Source organism: Rhinichthys klamathensis, unplaced genomic scaffold (genome assembly GCF_029890125.1).
Source record: "Rhinichthys klamathensis goyatoka isolate OS25496 unplaced genomic scaffold, OSU_Roscu_1.1 h1tg000754l_1, whole genome shotgun sequence".
NCBI classification, from domain to species: Eukaryota; Metazoa; Chordata; class Actinopteri; order Cypriniformes; family Leuciscidae; genus Rhinichthys; species Rhinichthys klamathensis.
The window spans coordinates 173,514-198,926 of NW_026607160.1; the positions used below are offsets into that span (position 1 = coordinate 173,514).

A 25,413-nucleotide genomic window follows, 5' to 3' on the forward strand; every position below is an offset into this window, starting at 1 on the left:
TTGTGATGATTATAGCTCACAGATATGAAAACCTTTTCACAATATTCTATTTTTAAATTTGGGGTTTTCATAAGCTGTAAGCCATAATCATCAAAATTATAACAAATAAAGGCTTGAAATATCTCACTTTGCATGTAATGAGTCTATATACTAGTTTATATAGATTATTTTATTTTTTATTTTAAGTTGAATTGCTGAAATAAATGAACTTTTGCATGATATTCAAATTTTTCGAGTTTCACTGTATATAATATGTATTTTTTTTTTTTGCTGATCCGATCTGTGGCTCAAAAACCGTAAATGATCCGAACTCCTCCACACAGATGTGATAAAGGCACTGCATGAATCAGACACTAACACACTGACACTGAATTGAGTGATCTGATCCTAATAAACCTCCGCAGCTGCCGATACACACGACTGTGAGCAAAAGTTGAAAGGCTGTCAGTAGGAGTAATCCTGAAACGCTCTGGTCGGCACGAGGAGCCAAGGTAAAGCTGCTCAGTGGGACATTCTTCCAGCCTATGACACAATCCAAAACCTTAATATTCAATAATTATGACATTCCATTACCATGCTACACCACGTCGATTATTATCATCATCATGTGCAAGTGGTACCAATAACTTACTGGAAATGAATGTCTACCGACGCCAAGAAAAGAGGCAGCTGAAACAGCCGTCCAAGTGGAACTAAAATTACCCAAATATTTCAGGCTTACGACAACGCTGCCACATACCTACTGTGAAAAATAATAACCCAACCGCTCGCTCAGCTGCTGGATTCGGTTAGCAAACGGCCATTCTTCATTAACATTAGACTAAACGTTGCAGTGAAGGGAGGAGCTGGTGGGAAGGACAACGGTTTGGGAGTGCTGATCCAGCATACCTGGCAGTTCCTGGTTAACACACAACTTCAAAGCTTCTCTTTGAAAGCCATTACGCTTGAACCCCCTTGGCTTCGACAACAGTGCACTTAACGGCTTCAGCATGTTTGGCACAGACCACTGGCCCCAAAATCTTGGATGTGGAGGAGGTGCTCAAAAAAGCCCCCGAACATTAAAGACAGCACTGAGCAGTATATCACCAGATATGATGATGCATTATTAAATGAATGTCCGTTTTAGATTCGCCACAATTTGCAGGCCAACACTGGAAAAAATTAAATGTTCTTCCTCACTATTTTTGCTTGTTTTCCAAATCTAAACATTATTAAAGTCCCAGAGTGGTGAAAATCCAGTTTTTATTGTAGTTTATATGTCTATGTGGTGTTTTTAATGTGCTTTTCATGTGTAAATTCATAAGTCGACAGCATTGCTGAGTATTTTCTGCTTAAAACTGCAGTGAACCAAAGACAAGTTTGAAATCACTGGTGTTTCTGACGTCACAAACGACCTTGTAACCAATCAGATCAACGTGTGATCGTCAACCAGTGGATCTCTGAGCTGAGTGAGTGAGTGGAGGCGGGGCTCATTTGCATATTAAAAGAGCCGCGCATACTAAATGAGGCAAGGGTGTCGAGTTACACAAGATATTTTAAGCCATGAAATTTTTTTTTTCAAGGAAAAAACGTGTAAATATGTAATTTTGGTGATCAAAGATTAGTTTTAACGAATAAAATGATTGACTACAGGGGGACTTTAAATCAAGATACATTTACTTGAGAAATGACTAACTAAATTAACTAAACTAACAAATATTAACTCAACTGCCAATGGGGTCAGAAAAATAAACTTGTTTTCCTTTGAAATAAGCTCCCATTGACATATATTTGATCTTGTTTTATGCTTAAACTCACTTAATTTTGATACATTTTTCAGAAAGCAAGATTTAAAATGACATTTTGCCTCTAATGTAAATGTATCTTGATGTCAGAATGTTTGGATATTTGTGCTGGAAAGCAAGACAAGAAATACTAAGTAAGTAAATACTTTTTTTTGCAGTAAAGTGAAGGATAACGGCAGAAGAATTAGCTCCGGTTTCCCTGTAGTTTGGCGTGTAGCACACAGTAGCCAGCGGAAAGTTCCAGCCAGATGCCTAACAAATGGCATGCCACGTTTTGACCAGGAATGAAATCTTCCGCTGCAAACAAAAGCAGATGGGCAGAATCTTCTGGGAAAAGAAACAGCATTTTCTAACCGTTCATCCCCAACACTATTATATTTAACTGGCAATTAATCTCAGTGGAAAGGACTGCAGCAGCACAGTTGAATCCTTGTTTAACGTCTTTTCCAGCCTCCACCGCTTTACAGTCAATGTAATGGAAAAAGTCCTAATATTAGCGATGAGCTGCGCTCTTAAATATGAGCCCTGACATACTGAAGCAAAGCAGTGATAAACCAAACGCAGGCATCAGAGAGAGTGACCGTCTGCTTTAGATATCACCATAAAACCACACGGCCATCAGCGTTACAGATTCTATATAACGCCTGCTCTTTCTTTGGTGGAAATAAAAACATTTTAAAAAGGGGAAAAGCCAGACATTCCAGGAATTCCCTGACAGTTCCATACATAAGGAAGGGTTGGACTGGAAAAACAGTGGAGGGAGATCAGGGCCAAAGTGTCTGAGACATTGTCACTCGCATATCACTGTAAAAATACAGGCGAAACGGCGTGTGTTTAACCCTTCCACCGCTTCACGCTCGTGACGCTCATCCTGCTGCGATAGTGCAGGTCAGGAGCTCTGATAATAAGACACTTGAACAGTCTTCAGTCTTTCACCCCCGATGACTTGGTCTACCGCAGTAAAACCTCTCTGCCAAGCTTAACATGTATCTGCACACAGAGGGCAAGGAAAACAGACTGATTTCAGGAACACCATTTCTACACACTATATAGTCATAGATCACGCTTCAATAAAAATGACGTTTACACCCAATTTTAGACTCTCAGCTCTCTTAAAAGATTCTTCAGAGGCCATTAAACTGGCTTGTGAGCTTTAATGACTGTAAACGGTTTGGCCAACGTCGACTAAAGCACCTATTAAATTGTCTAAAGATGATCACACTGAAAAAGTTCACAGAATGCTAATTCACCCTTCAACAAAGCACTTTAGACTGCAGTTCTTTTGCATCATTGGGGGGGAAAAAAACAGTGACTGAGAAAGATGAAGGACTGCACTGTTTCCGTCTCACGCTGGTGATAATGTATACGCTACATGAACAGGTAAAGATGCCCTCTGTTTGTTTAAATTTGGCTGGCCAGAGTAGAGTTTATACTGACACCTATTGGTGTGGATGCAAGTTTTTAGTAGTTTTTCAATTCCCTTGAAAAATTTAGAATTTCTCCTTTTTAATGCATTACTGAGTTCACCTTTAACGTCGAAATTCACTTATTCATATATATTGGAGGCTTATTGGAGGCCGTGATGATGATGATGGACAGAGGCCAATGGGCAAGTTGGGCCATGATGCCGGGGTTAAAGATACTGAAGTAACTCAGTCAAGAGCAGCGAGTCATTTTCTATGTCATTTGGTGTTTGATTAAGATTAACAACACAGATTGCAACAGGTGTATTAGGCTGCTGTCACTTTAAGACCTGACGCACATGACACGGCTCTGAGACATAGCTGTCAACATTGAACATTGAATATAAGGGAGATTTCCCGGAATCCATCCCCAAAATAAGGGAATTTTTTTACACGATTCTTACCCACCACAAACTTTAAAAATGAAGCACTAATCATTAAAAGTCTAAAGAGTTTATAACTACAAATGAGTGAGAGAGAAAGAGACAGTGTGTGTGTGTATTAGAGAAAGTGTGTCATTTTTTAAACAGTTTTTATCAGAGAATGTTTAAATACTAATATCAGCTTACGAGGGAAACGGTACGTGGTGCTTCGGGGGCTGCTGGAGATGATTAGGGAGAGGTCTGTGCTCCTTTACCGATCAAAGCGCGCGCTGACACGAGTAATTGTTTATACTTGACGCGTCCGCACGAGCGCGGCAAAGATTACGCGTTGGGTGCGCAAGATCGGCAAGACCCCATTTCGTTTGGCTGTGTGCACAGCTTTTTTTGTAACAGCGCGCGCGGTGCCGCATCCGAGGATGAACGACTTCAAGCCGAATCTGTCCGAGCATGTACGTCTCACACAATCAGAGCGTAAAAATACGGGATATTTTACGGGAAAATAATAAAACGGGAAGACAGCGGGAAAAGAGCTAAAATACGTGAGAAACCCGGAAAAAACGGGAGGGTTGACAGCTATGCTCTGAGACACATCCGATTTTATCTCACGTTCACTTAAAGTCCCCCTGTAGTCAATCATTGTATCCCTTAAAACTCATCTTTGATCACCAAAATGAAATAATTGATTTTGAAAATTTTCAACATTCATGGTTGTGTGTTTCATATTATTTTTGCATGCATGTATAGGCCACACACCAGAGCATGTGCGTAAATAAAGCGGAGCGGGGTGACGCTTAAATAGGCCTATAAGTTAAAAAACTCAAACATACGTTTCATATATACGTTTAAATAATATAATGCTATTTTTTTTATTTCATCTATGTTGATGATCTATATGAAAAGGGAACCGCATGAGATGAGTAGCCTAAGGATCATATAAGATGCCCAATATATCGAAAACATTTGGAATGGGTCAGACATAATTTTGGCCACTTATTAAGTTTTGTTTTGTAGAAAGCCTTTCTTTAAAGCTCCTGTAGGTAACTTTTGAAAACATGTTTTTGCTAAAACTGTCATTATGTCCTGACAGTAGAATATGAGACAGATAATCTGTGTAAAAATCAAGCTCCTCTGGCTCCTCCCAGTGGTCCTATTGCCATTTGCAAGAAATACACGCTCCCGGTCAGAAACAACCAATCAGAGCCGGGAGGAGTGTCTTAGCAGTGTCAGTCACGCTCGTGTGCGCGCTGATCACACCCCTCTCTTGCACAGCGCGAGCGCCGGAGCGCGAGCCGTCGTTCAAACTCAAGATTGCCGGCGAGCTGCAGCTGTGCTTATGACGGAGAAACAACCTAAACTGCCAATTCTCGAGTGACACCTGCTCATGAAACAAAGAGGTAAAAGGAAAAAGACCGATGACGATAACCAAGCGAAAAAGAAAGAATTACACAGAGCCCATTGACTCGGTGTCAAAACTCTAGCCGCATAACATGTAGATAAAATGACACGCACTCTGCTAAGCAACAATTAAAACCTGCTAATTCACTGGCTTGTCATGTTGCTGAAATAATCTACTAGCACACCTTATCTAGCATTATATATCGCTAGAATAATTACTTACATACTGTAACGTTAGTTACCGTTATATTAACGTTATCTTACTAGCTATTTATAACTTATAGAAAGAGTGCAACGTTATAAAGATACATGTAGGCTATTGCAAAATACATAATGATTTGAGGACCAAGTTTGTAGTCAAAGTATGGGCAGGCCATAGTCAATGTAAAGCATATTGTTAACGTTTAGTCCCTATAGTGAATGTGCCATATAACTTTTTATCCGCCGTCATCGGTGGCCCTGTTTACTACCCTGCGCGTTCACGACGGGCTCCGCTGTGGAGGACGAGCTGTGGAGGGAGGCTGTAGCGCAGCAGAGAGCAAGGGGGTGGGACCTGTAACTTGTGCTTGTTCAAATTTTCAGGCTAAGTCAACGTTTTCTCAAAACTCCCTACTGCAGCTTTAAAGTGAATTTCGTTTTGTATAAATTGTATCTTAATTTTAATCAATGTTTCATCAACAAATTGCCTGGATTTATAGGAATAAGAAGCAAATATAGTAGACAATATAATTAGGACACGGAGGCGCCGGCGCGTGAACTGGAGCGCGTCTCATACAGAAAACTGACAGAAAACACTAGTTTATTAATAAACAATTCAAATGTTTAATGCATACTCCTTACTTTGGCTGGTTCTTTGTGGCAAAGTTTTAGCTACTTTACAAGATTAGCATACTCCCCTTCAGACGCTCTGTTCTTTAAGATTGGGTGCACACAAAACCTTCTTTTCTGTCTTTTAAAGAAAACGAAAAGCTCGTCTTCACTGGATGATGATGATGATGATGATGAAGTGTCCGTGTTTTCTCAGCTGTCGGCGCGAAAGTTTTGGAATGTTGAAGCTCTGAACGTCGCAAATTCGCGTCGCGGCTGATGTGAATGGTTTTGACGCGAACTAGGGGTGGGAGAAAAAATCGATCCATCGATGCATCGCGATTCTCTCTCCAACGATTCTGGATCGATTCTGAGCTTAGTTTTTAACCAGATGTGCGATGACGTTGAGTTTGGTTTATAAACACCCGTATTATGCTTGCTTCCAATTCCTCACACACATACACCACTCGAACCTTCCGTAAAATAATCTTTCATAAAGTTCGGAAAGGTTGAAGCGAATTACAAGGACATTCACAGGCTTCATTGCACACGCTGTGAGAGACGCGCGCTTTCTTTGATGTTACACTTGAAGTGTGCTGTCTCGCCCGTCGGTATTTTCCTTACAAATGCTCTACGAAGTCATCATTTATGTGGTTTGGAATGCAGTGGACTTATATATTGAAAATATGAACCTCACTAACAGAAGGCTGCTTTCAATTTCAAATGCTGACGCGCGCTTTGTTTGTGAGACTGCTCGCGCATGCGGCTGTGCGACTCCATGTAGTGGTTTAATGTACTTGTGCAAAATTAATGTAAACACAGCCAGTTATGTCTTAAGGGATTAAACGGACAGGACACACCGCATTACTTCTTTTATTTAAAAAGAGATGCGTGCGTGAATGCAGCTTAATAGATCTCCCGCAGTCTATGATGTTATAGTAAAAAACAACAGTAAAGATGAAGAAAAATCACTCACAGTTCTTGAATGGAAAACGTTCAGATAATCTATAGGCTACTGAAAGCACTTTTTGTTTGTTGTTTGTTATATTTTTCTATGCTCCTCTTTAGTATTTGTTATATTAGTTTAAAATTCTTAACATACAACTGTTTTAACAAAAACAAATTAATTTGTAATTATTTTTTAAAAAGTACTTAAGGCGAGACACTACAGGTGAATAGGGTAATTTTTTTAACTAGCAGATATCACCATGAAACTTTCCCAGTTGATTACCTACATTAAGATGAGAAAAAAATGTATTACAAGTTTTCTGTAATTTAATGTTTAAATATGCAAATTAGGCATTATCTAATAAAATATGCACTAATTTGCATATATTTAAAAAAATGAAATCTGAGTATTGGATAAAGCCAGGTTCAAAATTCTTTTTTCATTGTGTTCACATATTAGATGGGAAAACAATTACAGAGGGATTTATGGATATCTACTTTTGTTATCCTATAAATCAGAATATACTGTCAATAGCCTTAAAAAAATGATTTTTGCCATGTTTTTTGGAATAAAATGTTATATAAATCGGGCTAGGAATAATATATTTACAAATCCCTCTGTAAATGTCTTCATAATATAACTAGGTACAAGACTGGAAAGTTTGGTGTATATAGGTGCTACCGAAGTGGAGATTTCGGACTTTGAGTATGAGAGAAAAGTCATTTTGAGAAAACGGGCTTTAAAGGTTTAGCATCAGCCAATGAGATTGCGCATTTGCGCCCTTTTACTTTCACGATTGGTTGCTGATCAAAAGGAAATGACCATATTTGGATCCGACAACATTGTACAAGAGAGAGAGAGCTTTCAAACGGTGTGTGTGATGACAGGGTGCAGATCGTGATCGCGGAGCAACGGATGATTTACAGCGCCAACTTTTGATGAATTTATGAGAAATCTACAGACGCAAACAGACAAAGTGTAGTAAAATAAAGACCTAAATGTGTATTTCGGACTTTTTTTCACCACAAGTCTGAAAGAAGACATGTTTTTGAAGACAAATATCCCGAAATCTCAAAATTGACCAGTGAAAAAAAAACTATGTTTTTGCCTGCCGTGTCTCGCCTTAATTACTTATGTAAACTAATGAATTAATAAGGGGGAGGTAGATAAATAATCGTTCTGGAATCGGATCGTGACTCCCAGAATCGGAATCGGATCGGATCGTGAGGTGACCGAAGATTCCCACCCCTAACGCGAACTATTCGCTTTTCCGTTTCGCTTTTTCGTTACGCGTCCGGTGTGAAAGGGCCTTAACCCGACACCCTTGCCTCATTTAGTATGCGTGGTTCTATGAATACGCAAATGAGCCCCGCCTCCACTCACTCCCTCAGCTCAGAGATCCACTGGTTGACGATCACACGTTGATCTGATTGGTTACAAGGTCGTTTGTGACGTCAGAAACACCAGCGATTTCACACCGTGTTTTTGAGACTGTCTTTGGTTCACTGCAGTTTTAAGCAGAAAATACTCAGCAATGCTGTCGACTTATGAACTTACACATGGTTTGTCTTAAAGCATATTAAAACACCACATACACACATAAACAACATTAAATGCTTGATTTTCACCACAGGAGGACTTTAAGACATAATCAACAGTGTTTACATGAATATTTGCCAAGATGATCATTTTGACATGTTTTTGAGAGTATATGACCATTTAAACACAGAAAACTGAATTGGCTTCTCTTTCCCCTCTTTGTGCTTTAGCGGTTTTAAAATCACTGGCAAGTCTTAAAAACACATGCAAAGGATAAACTTTTATGCCGATGCAGGGTATAACCGCAATAAAGCTAATAATTCATTGTGTCTACCGGTATATCGTCAACCCCTGATATGATTATTTGACAAAATGCTCCAGTTTCACAAGATTGTGAATATCTGAAAAGATGCATGGGTGAAGTGAGGGCACTAGTCTGTCAAAGTCCTGTCATGAAACTCTAGATGGCGCAGGCTGACAGGTCCTTAACTCAATCTGCTTGCAATCACATCATTCTCTACAGGGCTGACTGAAGCACTTCCAGAAACCCTCCACTTCCCCAGCTCCCCCTGTATAGACGGGTAATTCATCTACACTATATTGTACAGCAGCAGCGGGTCTGTCTTGCTCACAGCAGTGTGTTGTGTGTGTATTGGCAGGAGCAAGACCTGTACTTTGCTCTATAACAGCAGAGTAGCAGATCTATTCCGCCAAGACCAAACATATCAACATTGTCAGACCCATTCCTATGAAAACACTCAGAGTTGTCATGACATTAGTGCTGTTATCTGTCACTCACCTTTCATGGAGTATTATAGTATTACTGACACTATTGCCTTCGAGATATATCCAGCTGCAGACCCGCAGCACCACCAGTGCCAGAGCCCCAGCGCCAGAACCGGAAGTGAGGGAGGGGCGGAATTATTTACAATGACACAAGCATGGTTATTTTTGCAAGTATTTAAAAATATTTAAAATTGTTGCACCTTTTAAATAATATTTAGGGTATGTTTTTATTACACAGTGAGTCGCTGCTCGTTGTATGAACTATAACTGATATGTGACAAATAAAGAGCAAGTGTTGTTTGAAGACGTGAGAGTGCGCGCGCGCGGCCGGGGCTCTCTCTCTCTGCTCTGCCCTGTCATGCGCAGCAGTCCTTCTATTCTACATCACTCACCGATCAAAATAGGCTTTGGCGGGACAAAAATTTGCTTTGTCGGCCGCCAAAAAGCGGACGATCTGACGGGTTTTAGAAGATTTAATACAACCTGAAACTAAAAAACAGACCCGACCTCTATTTGAGACCGGACTTTATTTACCCAAACCTGCAGCCACACCAGGCGTGTAAAAGAGACAATCGTCTATTTGGGACTCGGCTATTATTTGAAGTACGGTACATTTTTATGGTTTCTTTTAAAACAATGCCGGATTTTCTCTCTCTTTATAAGATTTTTGACATTATTTTACATAAAGAAAAATGCATGCTGCACATGTTCTTGTGAAATAAAGTATATTTTATATAAAATGACCATAAGTTTCAAGCATTATTTTTCACCATCATGATCAGGAAGTAACTCTCATAATACAATGAAACGGATAACTATATAGAATTCTATTACACAAAATCAATGTTTTAAAATGCTTATTGTACTATACCTTGTTTTCGGGGTCCTTGAGATGTTTTGGCATGCTCTGACATTTGTGCTTTTTTCAGTTGCTTATAAACATATTAATGGCACAGGTGAAATTGCACTCTATATAGCACACACAGGGCTACCATAATATGTGAGCAACATGTATGTACATGTTTGTATTTTTGAGAGAATATTGTTTATACGTGGTTATTGAAAAAACTAAAAAATAAAGTTTATAATATAAGGCCACAAATAACATACTAAATATTTGTCCACAAGACTTTTGACTAGTGGATGTTGTCGCCTTGAGTTTTTGCTTCAAATTGATCTGAAAATCATTCTGCCTAATCATTCACATAAAACAATAGATTGTTTTAAATTGTGAAAAACATTTTTTTGTTTGCAAAGGCAATATGCGGATGGGCGGAACGGCCCAACCCCCTCATGAATAATTAGGCAGTTCTCACCTGAGCAGACTGCATACTAATGAGCCTTTCATTCAGGGGTGTCACACAAGAAAGAATGCAAGGACAATATATATACACTACCGTTCAAAAGTTTGGGGTCAGTGAGAATTTTATTTTTATTTTTTGGAGGAAAGAAAACAATACTTTTATTTATCAAGGAATAATTAATTTGATCGAAAGTGACAGTAAAGACATTTATAATGTTACAAAAGTCTTTTGAACTTCCTATTCATCAAAGAATCCTAAAACAAACAAAAAAACTGTACAACTGACAGACCAACAACTGTTTCAACATTGATAATAATAATAAATGTTTCTTGAGCATCAAATCCTCATATTATACTGATTTGTGAAGGATCATTTGACACTGAAGACACTGACACTGGTGATGCTGAAAATTCAGCTTTGATCACATGAATAAATTACACTTTACTATATATTCACACAGAAAACAGCTGATTTACACTGGAGATAATATTTAATACTATAACTGATTTTTGTTGTATTTTTAATCAAATAAGCGCAGCCATGGTTAGCAGAAGAGAATTCTTTTAAAAGTATTTAAAATCGTACCGACCCCAAACTTTTGAACGGTAGTGTATATAAATAAATAAATGTTTATACACACACACACACACACACACATATATATATATATATATATATATATACAAACAATCAAAATTTAAATGAAAGCCAAAAGCACATTTATAGTCACACCTTTTAGCCATCCACATACCATTTTTAGCCATCCACCGCGGTAAAAATAAACCAGTCGCATTGCAAAGTCGTTCGCGAAATGACCGCCAGGTGGCGCAAAGGGACATTTAGCAAAACGTAAGTGGGGCTAATGTCTATTAACAGTAGCCTAAGGATGAAATACTACAAGTTATGGTAATTTCCAAATAAGCCTACAACAAATTGTTGGTCATACAGATAAGATATAATCTTTTAAAACTTTAAAAGGCTAAAGTAGGCCTACACTCGCACAGGCTAAAGACAAAACGTTTTCTCGCTCATGTCAGAAACAGACGTTTGGGTATTTCTCAGTGAGAAAATTCATAGCTGAGCGGTAGAACTTACGGTTCATCATCAAGATGACACGGGTTCAAATCCCGCACAAACATGGTCTGCTGTAAATTTTATATTTATTATTGCAAAGAGATTTGTCTAGCTCTAAAACTCTGTTACACCATACAGTTTTTTTTTTTGCTTATATTTATAAAATACAATTATCATGCATTTCCATTTTACACTAAGTAAAAATACAAAAAAACAAAATAGTATCCAACAGAACGACTTTGCATCTGTATAATAATAGGCTACCAATCGTAATTTCAAAAGCAGTTCTGTAAAAAAATAAATGATATATAGCCTATATATATAGGCTATATATATATTATTTTTTTTATTCCAGGCTCTCACGCCACACCCCCGATTTCTCACGCTGAAGTGTCAACCCGGTCGGTCAAATTCCTGAAGGATATAGTTTATCTATAGATCTACCTGTTGAGCCACTCGTGATCGACTAGTTATACCGCAAATTAGTTAAAATATCCCGTAATCTATCTAGAGCGAGCGTGCATGCGAGACAGATATTGTGCTCCAAACCGTGCGCGCGCATGGCAGAGAGGTCTGTTCCCTACAACCTAGAGTTTTTAAAAACATGGTTTTAAGTAAAGTGTGATTTGCCAGGGGGGATTGTGATTTCCTTCTGGTCTAAACATCCCTACTTCTGCTGAATTATTTTAATCCCCACACCCCTCCCTCCACAGCTAATCAATGCTATAGGCTACTTCACCAATATCAAATATATAAAATAGAGATATGCAACAGGCACGTTTAAACGACAAACAATAAAATCAAAACCAGCGTTTCAGTTGTTCATTAGTTCCAGTGGCCTTAATGCATGCACGGCTTTTCAAAATTTCACAAAGCGTGTTGAGATTATTTTGAATGAAATATTGAAGTTTATAATTAAGTGTTTTGGCACACCACGCCGAGTGGCCCTATGCATTTTTCTAAAGTCGGGTTTTATTCTGGCATGGTGAGTTAGTGTTCGACAAACACGGCGGCGCGTTCATTTAGACTAATTTATTTTTCTCATTATTACAGCTAAAATAACTTAGTAGGCGACTCCGTAATTTTTTGGTCATACAGATAAGAGTAGAGTAGCTTACATCGTTCAAAACTGTAAACTTGTATTCATATTAGGCTAACGACAAAAACAGTATAGGCTATCTGTCGTCTCTGTCTTCGGGAACTGCGCGTCACAAAAATGAACCGAAAGCCACTTCAGCTCAGTCACGATAAGAAATCGGCTATGTCTAAAGCCTTTAAATGTCTAAATATTTAGGCTAATAAATGTTATCTGATTATAGGCTAATCCATATGAAAACTAGAGGAACAGAGGATCTACTCAAACGTGTAATGTAAGCGCTTCCCAATGAGAAAATGACAAGGGTGAAAATCTCGCTCTAATTAAATGTAGGCTAAATGGCTCTGAATTAAAATGTAAAAACAGATCAAATAATGTATTTGTCGAAATGTTGCGATATTGTTTCATTTAAGTTCATAATTTTTTCTATAAATGTTATTTAATTTAGCAGCATTACCACGAAGCACAGTGTTTCGATATTTATTTGAATAATACAAAATCAAATAAAAACTTAATTCACAAATTGCATGCCTGGTTGTAAGGATCCAAAGATCCCTGTAGACTTTAATATTGAGTTGAACATTTTGTTCATGACAACAAATTAACAAGCGTTTTTTCAGATTATATTTAGTTTTGCTTGGAAAAAGCTGCCCCAAACCAGTTTTATTTCATCAATTATTGAAATAATGAAATATTTAGTAATAAACTTTTATGACAGAAATATCACTAGGCTACATGTAATTCCATTTAATTCCTTCATTATCAACACTGTCTAGAATAGCGATTTAAGTGTGAATTGCGACTTCTCTTTGTGTTAAGTCAGCCTCAGACTCCGATAGCCTGTGGGGGGTTGGAGGGACAGTTGCTGGACAAAGGTGTTAATGTTCCTCTTTCATATGGAGAGTGTCGGATAGCCAGCCTGATGAGCAGGCAAAATTATTGTAAGGATAAATCTGTGTCCAAATGTAGGCCCCATATTTTATATAAATTTATAATAGTAGTTTTAGTATATTATAAATATTGTAGTTTATTTATTGTAGCCTATTTAAAGTTTTTTTTTTCACACAAAATTTCAATTGAAGTTATTGTACGGTGAATTCAACAAGGCATGCTGTGTCTTTGAAGCAACAATTAAAGGCTAAATAATTTTTTCGTGATTTGTATGGCTGACACGCAGCGACATATACAGTAGTATTATCAGAGCGAGGGAGACTAAATAAACTTGTTAAAAAGAGATCCAGCGCGAGAGAGGCAAAGAGAAACGCATGTTTTTAATTTAAATATGTTTCTTTGGACAATTTTCGTTTTGTACTGTTTTAATTGTTTAATTTAGCTGTAATTTCTTTGGCAATACGAATTTAAAATGTCGCAAGAATAAGATTAGCCTTAGTGTTTCTTATTTTGCATCGCAAAAGAAATAAACTCTAAACCGATGCAACCCTGTTTTAAATTTAAAAAAAACTGTCCCGACACTTTATTTAAACCTTGAAATGTTCAAACTTGGTTTCAAACATAAGTAATTTTTGTGTTCTTTTACATTACACAATAATTTAGCAGACTAAAGACGAGCTTCTTCTTTTTCATTTTCTGATGCAATCGGCTGACAATCTTCCTTCATCAGTTTTTGTCGTTTGTGCAGCGCTGCGGTTCTACAGGAATGTAGCAAATTTATGTTGTAATGATAATCAAACAAAACTCTTGACTTTAAATAAGTAAAGAGATATAAACAGTTAGCTATTTAAGCATCAAGGTGGGAAAATATAAACGCTGTAGGCCAACATCGGTTAACAACATGTAGGCCTATGCTACATTGAGATTCGATCTCGGGTCGATTGAAGCTCCTCGAAGCTCGTGTCGTTGCGTTGATCACTGAGCTACCGTCTGTACGCTGTTTAAGTTGTAAAGCCTCATTCATGTAGCCTAAATGTTTTTTTTGCAATGTTTTATGTTGAAATGTTTTCATTATTTATTCAATTACATTTCAGTAGCCTAATTTCAGTATTGTGATTATGAATTATTTTAACTACGTTTCACTTGTTGAATTCTTCTGCTACCAGCTTTCAATCGCTCTGAATCAGCGCGGTGCGGCAGCAGATTACGCATTAGAGAAAATAAACCGGAATAAACGAACACTTTTCAGAGTCTATGATTGTAGCGCCTCTTAGCGGTAAAAGGCAGCAAATACACCACACATTTTACCGCCGCGGTGGAACGGCTGATGTGGGCATTGTCATGGCTTGCCTCGACATTTGCGTTTGAATAGCGCGCGTCGTCCGTGGGCGTGTCAGATTAACGCGTAATGAAGTGTAATGAGCTGGGGAAAAAAATACTGACAGCACTCTCTTTTCATACAGATTGCATAAACTGAGAATATTTGTTTTTTATATAAATTACTTCATTTAAAAGAAGAGAATTTAAGCTTCATAAAGAAAAACCTCTCGTGCCTGTGTGACAAGTAATCGCGGAGTTACAGTTAATCTTAGGACACGTTTCAGAATGGACTTCACTGTCAGAGAGAACGCAGAACTCGCATCATGTTTGTTTTTCTTTATTTGGTGAAAAGCACAACACTTTGTTTTTATTGTGAGTCTCCACAAAAAAAATAGAAACTTAACAGGATCTAATGATGTACAACACTTATATGTAAGATCAAAATTAACCGAGTATTTTGAGTCTCTTTTACACTGATAAGAAAAAAAGTGAGACAATCGCGCCGGCGCGATAGCCGACCCCAGGGGGTTAATGTATCATTAATACGTATAAAGTATGACGTTTCGTGTGTAATAATGCCGTTTCGTGTCTAAGCAAATTACGCTCCAAATCGTTAGGTGGCGTTACTCGGTTTAGAACGTAAGCTCCACCCCTCACTTCCGGTCCTGGCGCTGGGGTTAGAACGTAAGCTCCGCCCCTTACTTCCGGTTCTGGCGCTGGGGTTCTGAAACTGGTGGTGCTGCGGGTCTGCAGCTGGATACTATAGTTGCCTTCTGTAGAGCTCCTTACAAGTGAGTTGAACTCGTTTCATAATTGATGAACTTTGCAACATTGACACTGTTATTGAACAGAACTGAATCAACATTGAACTGAATAATCACACCATTATCTTCTGTAGAGCTTCTTTCTCATAATTGATCAATTGTACAACATTAATATTATGGTATTTTCCTGTTTGTTGATGTGAAGCTGCTTTGAAACAGTATAAATGTATTGTGTAAAGCACTATTTAAATAATATATTGTGACATACCAGCCAAAAGAATACCAATAACATTACAAAACTGCAATAGCAAGAAATGAATATATACTTGAGAACAGAATTAGTATGCAGACAACACTAGCACAATGAGTGGAGTATAGCGCAGACCTGCATGATGAGTTGCGCTCAAATAACTAACAAGTCATCATATGTGAATCACTGTGATCATGTGAGCAACACAACAGAAATGCATGAACACTTACCCAGAGTTCCCAGCGGCGGCGTCTGTATGCACGGCTCTCACGGGTCCGGGTCGCAGCCCAGGAGCCAATGTCAGACCCCCTCTGCTGAAGATCCCGTTCGACAGGTTCAGGTTAGTCAGCTGTAAGGGAAACAACAATCATCTACACTGCAGGACACTCGTTTCTCAAAGCATTTCTGTCTTGTTTTCCAGAACAAATATCTAAACTAGGGCTGTCTCTTGTTAGAAAAGCCCATTAATGTAGGCTAATGTTCAGATGCGTGAGTGATGACTGTGTTCCTCATATCTCGTACGAGTTAACATTTTGTGCTTTTGGTTTTGTTTATTATCTTTAAAAATACAGCATAGCTTACATAGAGAGAATCATTTGTTTTTGTAGGCTTTATATTACATATCCATCGTTTGGAGAAGACAGCATTGGGCAGGATCTGTAATAACAGTTAAAAAAATGTATAATAATTTTTTGAAATTTTTCATCCAATTAATCAAAGAATCGAATAAATAATTGACAGATTAATCGATTATCTAAATAATCGTTAGTTGCAACCTTATAATCGAGTAATCTGATTTTTTTTTTGGGTGGTAATAAAAATAGACCTAAGCCTTTAATTACATATATACATATATAATAACAACAACAAGGCCAAATTTAGTTCAAATAAAGTATAAAAAAGCAAGTAATCATATGGTTACATAGAACAACACGGTTAAAATACATAATATAAGCAATCATCTTATGTACATTATGTATTATAACACAAGCCCGCAGAGGCGCCGACAGCCTGGTTGTTGTTAAAGTTTACAGCAGATCAAATCCTGGTTTCATTTAGGCCAAAAGACATTTCATTAAAAATTTTAATTAATCTTTCATATTTGGTTCATTCTTTACAATTTAAATGCTACAGCCACTGTAATTGAACAAGAAAATGTGGACCTCAAAACTTTTTAGAAACAGATTTAGAAACATATTGATGTATTCTGTTGTGTTGGCGTAGGTTTATAAATGATTTATGTTACAAATGAAATGGTTCCCAGATGAACGCTATAAGCAACACAAACTCACAGCGTATGCAGAGATGGAGTTTGAGACGCATGTATAACAGTTCATGAGCAGCGTTTACTGTGAACCGAGTCACGCATGAAAATCATTAAAGCTCATATACGTATATTAAACACATTAAATTCACAATAGCAATATGCAAACGTATGGTTTTTAAATGGTTTTAATATATAGTGCAGCATTAGAAATTGGTGTAATAATGCAGTTCATGGATTCTTGTCTGTGGAATTAAACACTTCCGAGGATTTTTTTAAATCGAGTACTCTATTTACAAAATACATTTACTTGAAAAGCAAAATTACTTAAGATATTAAGTCTTGTTAACTGGAAAATATAAAAAAAAAAAGTGAGTTTTGCTTCTTTTTTTTTAAAGCAACAAAAAACGTCAACAGGGTCAGAAAAATAACCTTGTTTTCCCTTTTAAGTTTATTTTTCTCAATCAAAACTTAATCAAGACTTAATATCTTAAATCATTCTGCTCCTCAAATTAATGTAACTTGACTTAAAGTCGGCATGAAAGAAAACTTGTGATACACATGCATATTCAGTTGCATTTGAACGGGCAGAAATCATGTACACAGTTATTCATTTTCTGTTCAAATATCACTGTAATCTTCCTGAATGATCAGTCTTACATTTGTTTTGTTCTATTATTTACTATATTTCTTTAATTATTATTATATAGTTATTATTCATGCCTTTAGTGCACGTTAGATGTCCGTCAGATGTTCTCTTCATCAGAATAAGCTGCAAAGTGGACCTGATTTTATGAAATGATTAGTTGCCATAACGCTAGCAACATGCAGTGAGGATCCAGGCAGAGCTAAGAGCCTGACCTAGAAAAGCTTGACCTGCGCATTCTGCACTCGTCTGTTTGTGTAAGTGTCAGGCCGGGCGAACGGGAAATGTCCAGCATTCTTCAGAGGCAGGTGTTTAAGACCTCACTGAAGGAGTTTATCTAGAAAAAAGGCAGATTTTAGCTTATGATCTGCAGTCCTGTCAACAGATATCAAACCCTCAATGCTAAACAGCACATTGATTTGTAAAAGCTGACGTTTACAGTAGTGAAGATGAGGATGGAGACTGATTGCACAGTATTTCATTCATATTTCTGCATCTGCAGTTTCGAAAAACGACTGAGCTTGTAGTGTTTTGTTTTGTATCGCAATGCATACACTCCAACAATAAAGGCCAAAAAAACAAACTGTTTCCTAAGCCTCGTTCACACCGCTAGTCTCTGTACTGCGAGTCGCTTGTGGGCGTTCGTAGTGCTGTCGCTCTAATCACGTCTGGCCATATCTATACAAAACACCATCACAAGTGATATATACAACTATATCATTTTAATTTGACCAGGAATTATGCTCAATTGAATAAAAAGTATCAGCTGTTGGGAGAGTGTTTTTATATTACCACAGTGTTCAGTGGATGAAATCATCTACTAGATTAACGATCGATCAATCAACAAATTAAACTCACTCATACGGTCATAAATCACTAAAACGTCACTCGAATTTGACAAATAAATCATTTTTCTTGTCCCTAATAGTTAACATAATGCAGGGGAAACTGTTAAAGGTACAATATGTAGGATTTTTGCAGTAAAATATCCAAAAACCACTAGGCCAATTTTGGTTTAGTTGATTACTTACAATATCCCAAATGTTTCCAACTATTAATAATCGTGAGAAAATTGTGATTTTAACCAAGGAAACGGGGCGTGTGAGCAGGGGTGAGGAGTCGCCAGCCAATGGCATCATATCCGCGTTACCCTCGGTTTCCGCTCGCACTGCCATAGTAACCATGGCGACAGACGTGGACAACTGGGTTACGCCTAGCGAGACGCTCACGCTGTTGTTGTTTTGTTCAAACATTATGGACCATGGCAAGCAGACTTTGAGACAAAAAGAGGACTAGAACGAAGATCAACAGCTTTTGAGATGCCGAGAGCGCCACATCCGCGACTAACTTCGACTCGACAGAGACGCGAGTGTTGTGTGTACTTTATTAGACAGGTGAGCAAATGTACATAAAACTAATCAATGTTATTTAGTTCAACATGATGAAATGTTAGAATATGATATGTATGTTATTCTAATGTTGATCTAGCTTACTCATATAGCCAACACACAACCTAACCTAACTAACAACATTCAACACACTCAAATGGCGTTTAGTGTGATAGTGTAACTGTTAGAGCAAGTGAAGCAGAGCTGCGTTCCCTCAAGTTTCATTCGTCTAATAAACGGACCTGTGAGTAATTCAGCACTTGCGTGTAGTTCGGTGGAATGAAATGTTCTTATTCCTTTATATCCGCGGGACTCGCGTTGCGTGTGGCGCTGGTATACGTCTCTCATTAGCAATCGCGCTTCACACCACAGTCATGTTAAAAACATCACTGCATTCACTCATCCATAAACGATCCATCAGCTTGACGACAAGATCCATAATTACGCTTAATGCTTTGCGTCATCAATATACGCCTTTGTTATTGTAAGAGGTTAGCGACCCCTGGTGGCCAAAAATTACATACTGTACGTTTAAATGAACTGCAGCAGTGCTAAACTAAACATAAAATAACAACACTCGAACTATAGATGTATTAATTAAACTCACTGAGACTGTCGACAGTTTATTTTCCATGCATCATTTTATTATATAAATGTATGTGGTTACAGTCAAATCATATAAAACTGTGAAATCGCCCTCAAACTCGTCGACACTCGAGACTGTGACGTGAACTCCACGTCTTCTTTCCTATTGGTTGTCGCTCGCTTCTCATTTGCATAAAGTTGAAATTCCTGAACTTTTGTTGCGTGTCTCGCGTCACTTGACACGCCCACATTCTGTCGCCAACGGTTACTGTCGCTTGTGTCGCCGGAAGTCGGCAGCGCTCCATTGAAATGAATGGGATCGTGTCGCTTTGTCACTGCGTGTCGCTGGCGGTGTGAACGGGGCTTTAGGAGAAAGGACAATTAACCCTCTGGGGACCAAGGGTTTTTTGAGGCCCTTGGGATGTTTTGACATGCACTGACATTTGTGCTTTTTTCAGTTATTTATAAACATGTTAATGGCAACGGTGTAAATTCACTCTATATAGCACAAACGGGGCTACCATAATATTTGAGCAACATGTATGTACATGTTTGCATTTTTGAGAGAATATTATTTATGCATGGTTATTGAAAAACTTAAAAATAAAAGTTTCTGAAATAAGGCCACAAAACACATATTGATTATTTCTTCACAAGACTTTTGAAAATTGTATCACATAGTCTAGAATATTTGCTCCAAAACTATGTGAGAATCATCCTGACTACTCATTCAGATAAGTCAATAAAGTCTTTTATAATGTGTATGACGTGTTTAGTGTGAGAAAGCTTTATGCGAGGAGGCGTGATCTCTCATTAATATGTATGGCATTTCACACCTGAGAAAGACTCACCCTCCCATAATGGCCCTATTAGGTGTGCTATCAGGCCATATCAGTATGAGGACCCTTGCACAAAGAATGAGGAGATTTAAAAAAAGAATGGCTTTTAGATTGTTTGGATTTATTTACAACACAACATAATCCAAAGATACACAACAAAGGACTGGTTTCTGGTTAAAATTGCTTATATAAAATTGCTTATATATACACTACCGTTCAAAAGTTTGGGGTCGGTACGATTTTAAATACTTTTAAAAGAATTCTCTTCTGCTAACCATGGCTGCGCTTATTTGATTTAAAATACAACAAAAATCGGTTATAGTATTAAATATTATTCCAGTGTAAATCAGCTGTTTTCTGTGTGAATATATAGTAAAGTGTAATTTATTCCTGTGATCAAAGCTGAATTTTCAGCATCACCAGTGTCAGTGTCTTCAGTGTCAAATGATCCTTCACAAATCAGTATAATATGAGGATTTGATGCTCAAGAAACATTTATTATTATTATCAATGTTGAAACAGTTGTTGGTCTGTCAGTTGTTCCGTTTTTTTTCTTTTCTTTTAGGATTCTTTGATGAATAGGAAGTTCAAAAGACTTTTGTAACATTATAAATGTCTTTACTGTCACTTTCGATCAAATTAATTATTCCTTGATAAATACAAGTATTGATTTCTTTCCTCCAAAAAATAAAAATAAAATTCTCACTGACCCCAAACTTTTGAACGGTAGTGTATATACACACACACACACACACACGCTGCTTAGAATAAGTGAAAACACCCATGCTAAAGTTGACTAAGAAGAGGAATAAAAAATCTTAATGCCTTAATTTAAAAAATGAGGAAAACTCTAACCTTTAGGGAAATGAATAATGTCCCTGAATTCTTTGTGAATGAATAATGTATCGCAAATAATTAAATGTTCTTCTTTAAAATACAGGGCGCATACTCTGCATACTCTGGACACTTCTATCACACACCCTTCACCATATAGACATGGTTTTATTTCAGTTCAAAGTTAGAGTTGGAAACATCTTGAAAAGAAAATAGTCTTTTTCCATAAATGTCTTAGTTTGATCATACATATTTCAAAGTTGAGGATTCATTATTTTGATATAGCTTGCATTGGAACAAACATCTTAGTTGATTAGTTTATTGACAAAACATAAGCGTATTTGATGTCTTTATTTTGAAGCTTATTTGATGCTTATTTGATTTGAAAAACTTTATCCAAAACTAGTCAAAGAAATGTTCTTTTATTTCGTCTGTAACAGTGCGTATCTGTGCGTTCATTCATTCATTCACACACACACACACACACACACACACACACAGAGAGAAACATAATTCACATTTAAACAGTAGGCTATGCTATTTTTCCGTTTACAGACACTAACGTTATTCTATATCGCGATTAGAACAAAGCACAGCCACAAAACACTTACAGTTCTCAGCTGAATCTGTTGCTCCTCCTCGAAGTGAAAATAAACCAGCCCTTCTGTGGTAAATGTCCCAGGATTATTCCTCATAGCCGCGCAAGACGAATCTTAATCTGACTAAAAAATATATTGTGTTTACAGCATTTGCCTGGGGGCGTTTATCTATTTTGCAAATGGCCTCAACACATTATCTTATGAATAGCTCTGCGAGTGGGTGTGAACAAATTAACGATAATGAGCTGAGACAGGAGAAACTATACTTCTCTTTAGTTTCAGACAGATTACATTGCAGGAGAATATTTGTTTTAAATGTGAATTGTTTTATTTAAAAGTAGAAATTTAAACCGTTCTTTAGACGTATGTTTCATGTTTGTGTGATAAGTATTAGCGGAGTTTCCGTTCATTTTCCAGACATGTTTCAGAAAGATTTTTGCGGAGACAGAGTGAGCTGAAAGCGCACCCTGTTTATTTTATTTATTTAAAAAAAAAACACAAGGTTTTGATGTTAATGTGAGTGTACACAAAAAAAGAAGACCCTCTATAGTTTATAATCATGTATTGATTTTATTTATATGACCATAAATGACGGAGTATTTTAAGTCTATGTTGCTGCTATGTGAAAAAAAAAACAGCAAAACGTGCGGGCGCGTTCTTGGTCCCCAGAGGGTTAAAGTCCCCTCTGGTGAAAATCCAGCTTTTAATGTAGTTTATATGTGTCTTTGTGGTGTTTTTAATATGCTTTAAGACAAACTATGTGTAAGTTCATAAGTCGACAGCATTGCTGAGTATTTTCTGCTTAAAACTGCAGTGAACCAAAGACAGTCTCAAAAACACGGTTTGAAATCGCTGGTGTTTCTGACGTCACAAACGACCTTGTAACCAATCAGATCAACGTGTGATCGTCAACCAGTGGATCTCTGAGCTGAGGGAGTGAGTGGAGGCGGGGCTCATTTGCATATTCATAGAACCACGCATACTAAATGAGGCGAGGGTGTCGAGTTACATCCAAGCTATTTTAAAGGGGTCATATAATGGTACATGCACTTTTACAAGTTGATTGTACTGAAATGTGTGTTGGCAGTGCCTGTACACAACCATCATATAATGATAAAAATGCATCCAGTGGTTTTGTTTTAATCTCCTTATATGTTTTCCCCTGCCTCAAATCAAGCCGTTCGTTTTTGTGACTTCAATAAAACGGACGCCCCTCCCACGATTGTTGATTGACAGGAGTGTTTCAACACAGACCCGCCCTCGCTCGTGAGCGAGCTGTCAATCATAGTCTGCGCGGACCGGCGCGGTCATTGTTGATATGCTGGAGCACTGTCTATGAGCAGAATGGCGTCTAAGCGATTGTGGTGTTCTGTTCTTGGGTGTAATAACGAACATAGCAGTCATTTTAATGTTCCTAAATCCGAACCGCTGAAGACGCAGTGGCTGAGTTTGTTTTCGAAGGGAATATTCCACACGAGCAACGTCAATGCTCTCATGTTTGCGCGAATCATTTCACACACCAGACTGCTTTATAAATGAGGAGGTATAAAGCTGGTTTTTCTAAGAAGCTGCTCCTGAAAGGATCGGTACCATCTATTCGTGTTCCTGCAGCTGCTCCAGAAGAACTGAAGTGAGTGTAACGTTTTATTAAACTTTATATTAATATTTATATTAATCCTTGTAAATCGCTAGCTGCACGCTTCACAATGAATGCGTCTAAGGTTTACACTCAGGGTACATTCCGGCATGTTTTCTATGTATGACGTTCTCAATATAATTCATAATCCCACGTTTATACTGAACAACGTGTTATGGTTATTATGTTAGTGGGTTACAAACGGTGTACGCCAGAGCCGGCTCTGGTGTACGCATAGAACAGAGAGGCGGAGTCAGCAAAGCTCATGATCATTTAAAGTCATATGCACTGAAACGGCGTGCTGAAAACAGAGCTGTTTTTGACCAGGTAAAATAAGTGTTTTCTGACAATACTAATGAGAATTTTTAATTAAAGTATATTACAAACTTTTAATTTAGACCCTAAAGAATCATATTAGCTTGTACAAAAATGGCATTATATGACCCCTTTAAAGCATGAAGACATTTTTTTCCAAGGGAAACACATTTTAATGTGATTTTGGTGATAAAAGATGAGTTTTAAGCGATACAATTATTGACTACGGGGGACTTTAAATATGCACTGAGGTAAGTGTTTATGTTTGGACTTTATACTGAGACCTATGGGTGTAGATACAGGTGGTCAGAATCGCTTGTTCGGAGATTGTATTTTTCACTCGTACTCGTTTTGTGACTTGGGCTCTGTAGTTATGTTGTGTGCACTGTGTTTGTTGCTATATTGTTGGATTTGTTTGTTTTGTTTAGTTTGTTCAACTAAAGAGTCAAATTACTGTTAATTTTTTTTATAATTTATTATCAATATTCACACTTTGTTAAAAAAGAACAAAAAATTTACATTTTTTAAAGCATTTCATGTAGGGATGCACAAGTAATAGGAAAACCCCTGAAATTGTGATATGGCTTGGTGCACTTATCAAATCACAAAGGCTGCTTTAATAAAATATAATGTGTTGTGTGTTTCAGAGTGAAGCACGGCACTGTGAGCCGCTCATGATCATTTTTATTTGTGTTAAATACTCTGCTCATAAACTACATTACCCATGATGCTGTACAGAAAATGACACCAATCAGAGAGAAAAGCAACATGCACCAGAAGAGCTCTTTAGCTCCGCCCACTCCCATGAAGCACTGCGAATGACGTCATCTCTCTACACTGTCAAACTACTATATATATGAATATTTCGCAATAAACTTAAAATATATACTTTTTTTATACATATAATCAACATCTGTAAATGAGCAGTTATATATTTCTCAATCATTTTAAATTGTATTATGCTGTTCGCAATGCTTCATGGGATTGAAGTTCTTTCCCTCACTAAAACCGTTAAGTAAAAAGTTTTGTACACTTGCTTAAAATTAAACGCTGTAGTGTTGTGATTCTCCTCGTAGCTGCTTGGTTTGGATCACGGCAAACTTTAAAAAAAAAGAGACAATTTTAAAATCCCTATGGGAAATATTTATGAAAAAAATGCTTTACGGTACCAATGCCGCTCAATTTGGAATAGTATTATTTCTTATTTTGTTTAATATTTTTATTTTGTTATAATAATAATCATAGTAAAATTGTGCAGCAACTGGACCTTTAAATAAATAATATTTTTTTATCAGGAAAAATCACAATTAGATTTTTTCTCGAATCGTTCAGCCATATTTAAAGGTACAATATGTACGATTTTTGGCCACCAGGGGTCGCTAACCTCTTACAATAACAAAGGCATATATTGATGACGCAAAGCATTAAGCGTAATTATGGATCTTGTCATCAAGCTGATGGATCGTTTATGGATGAGTGAATACAGTGATGTTTTTAACATG

General features: G+C 37.4%; 1 protein-coding gene across 1 annotated transcript in view; it reads right to left on the bottom strand.

The window, feature by feature from the left end:
* The window catches only part of ttll5 (tubulin tyrosine ligase-like family, member 5), a 188,899-nt gene that overhangs the window by 62,535 nt on the left and 100,951 nt on the right, over positions 1-25,413 (bottom strand). Inside the window, exon 27 of the mRNA XM_056242807.1 lies at positions 16,036-16,154. Coding sequence (XP_056098782.1) covers positions 16,036-16,154 — 119 coding nt within the window. The remainder of the gene's footprint in view (positions 1-16,035; positions 16,155-25,413) is intronic.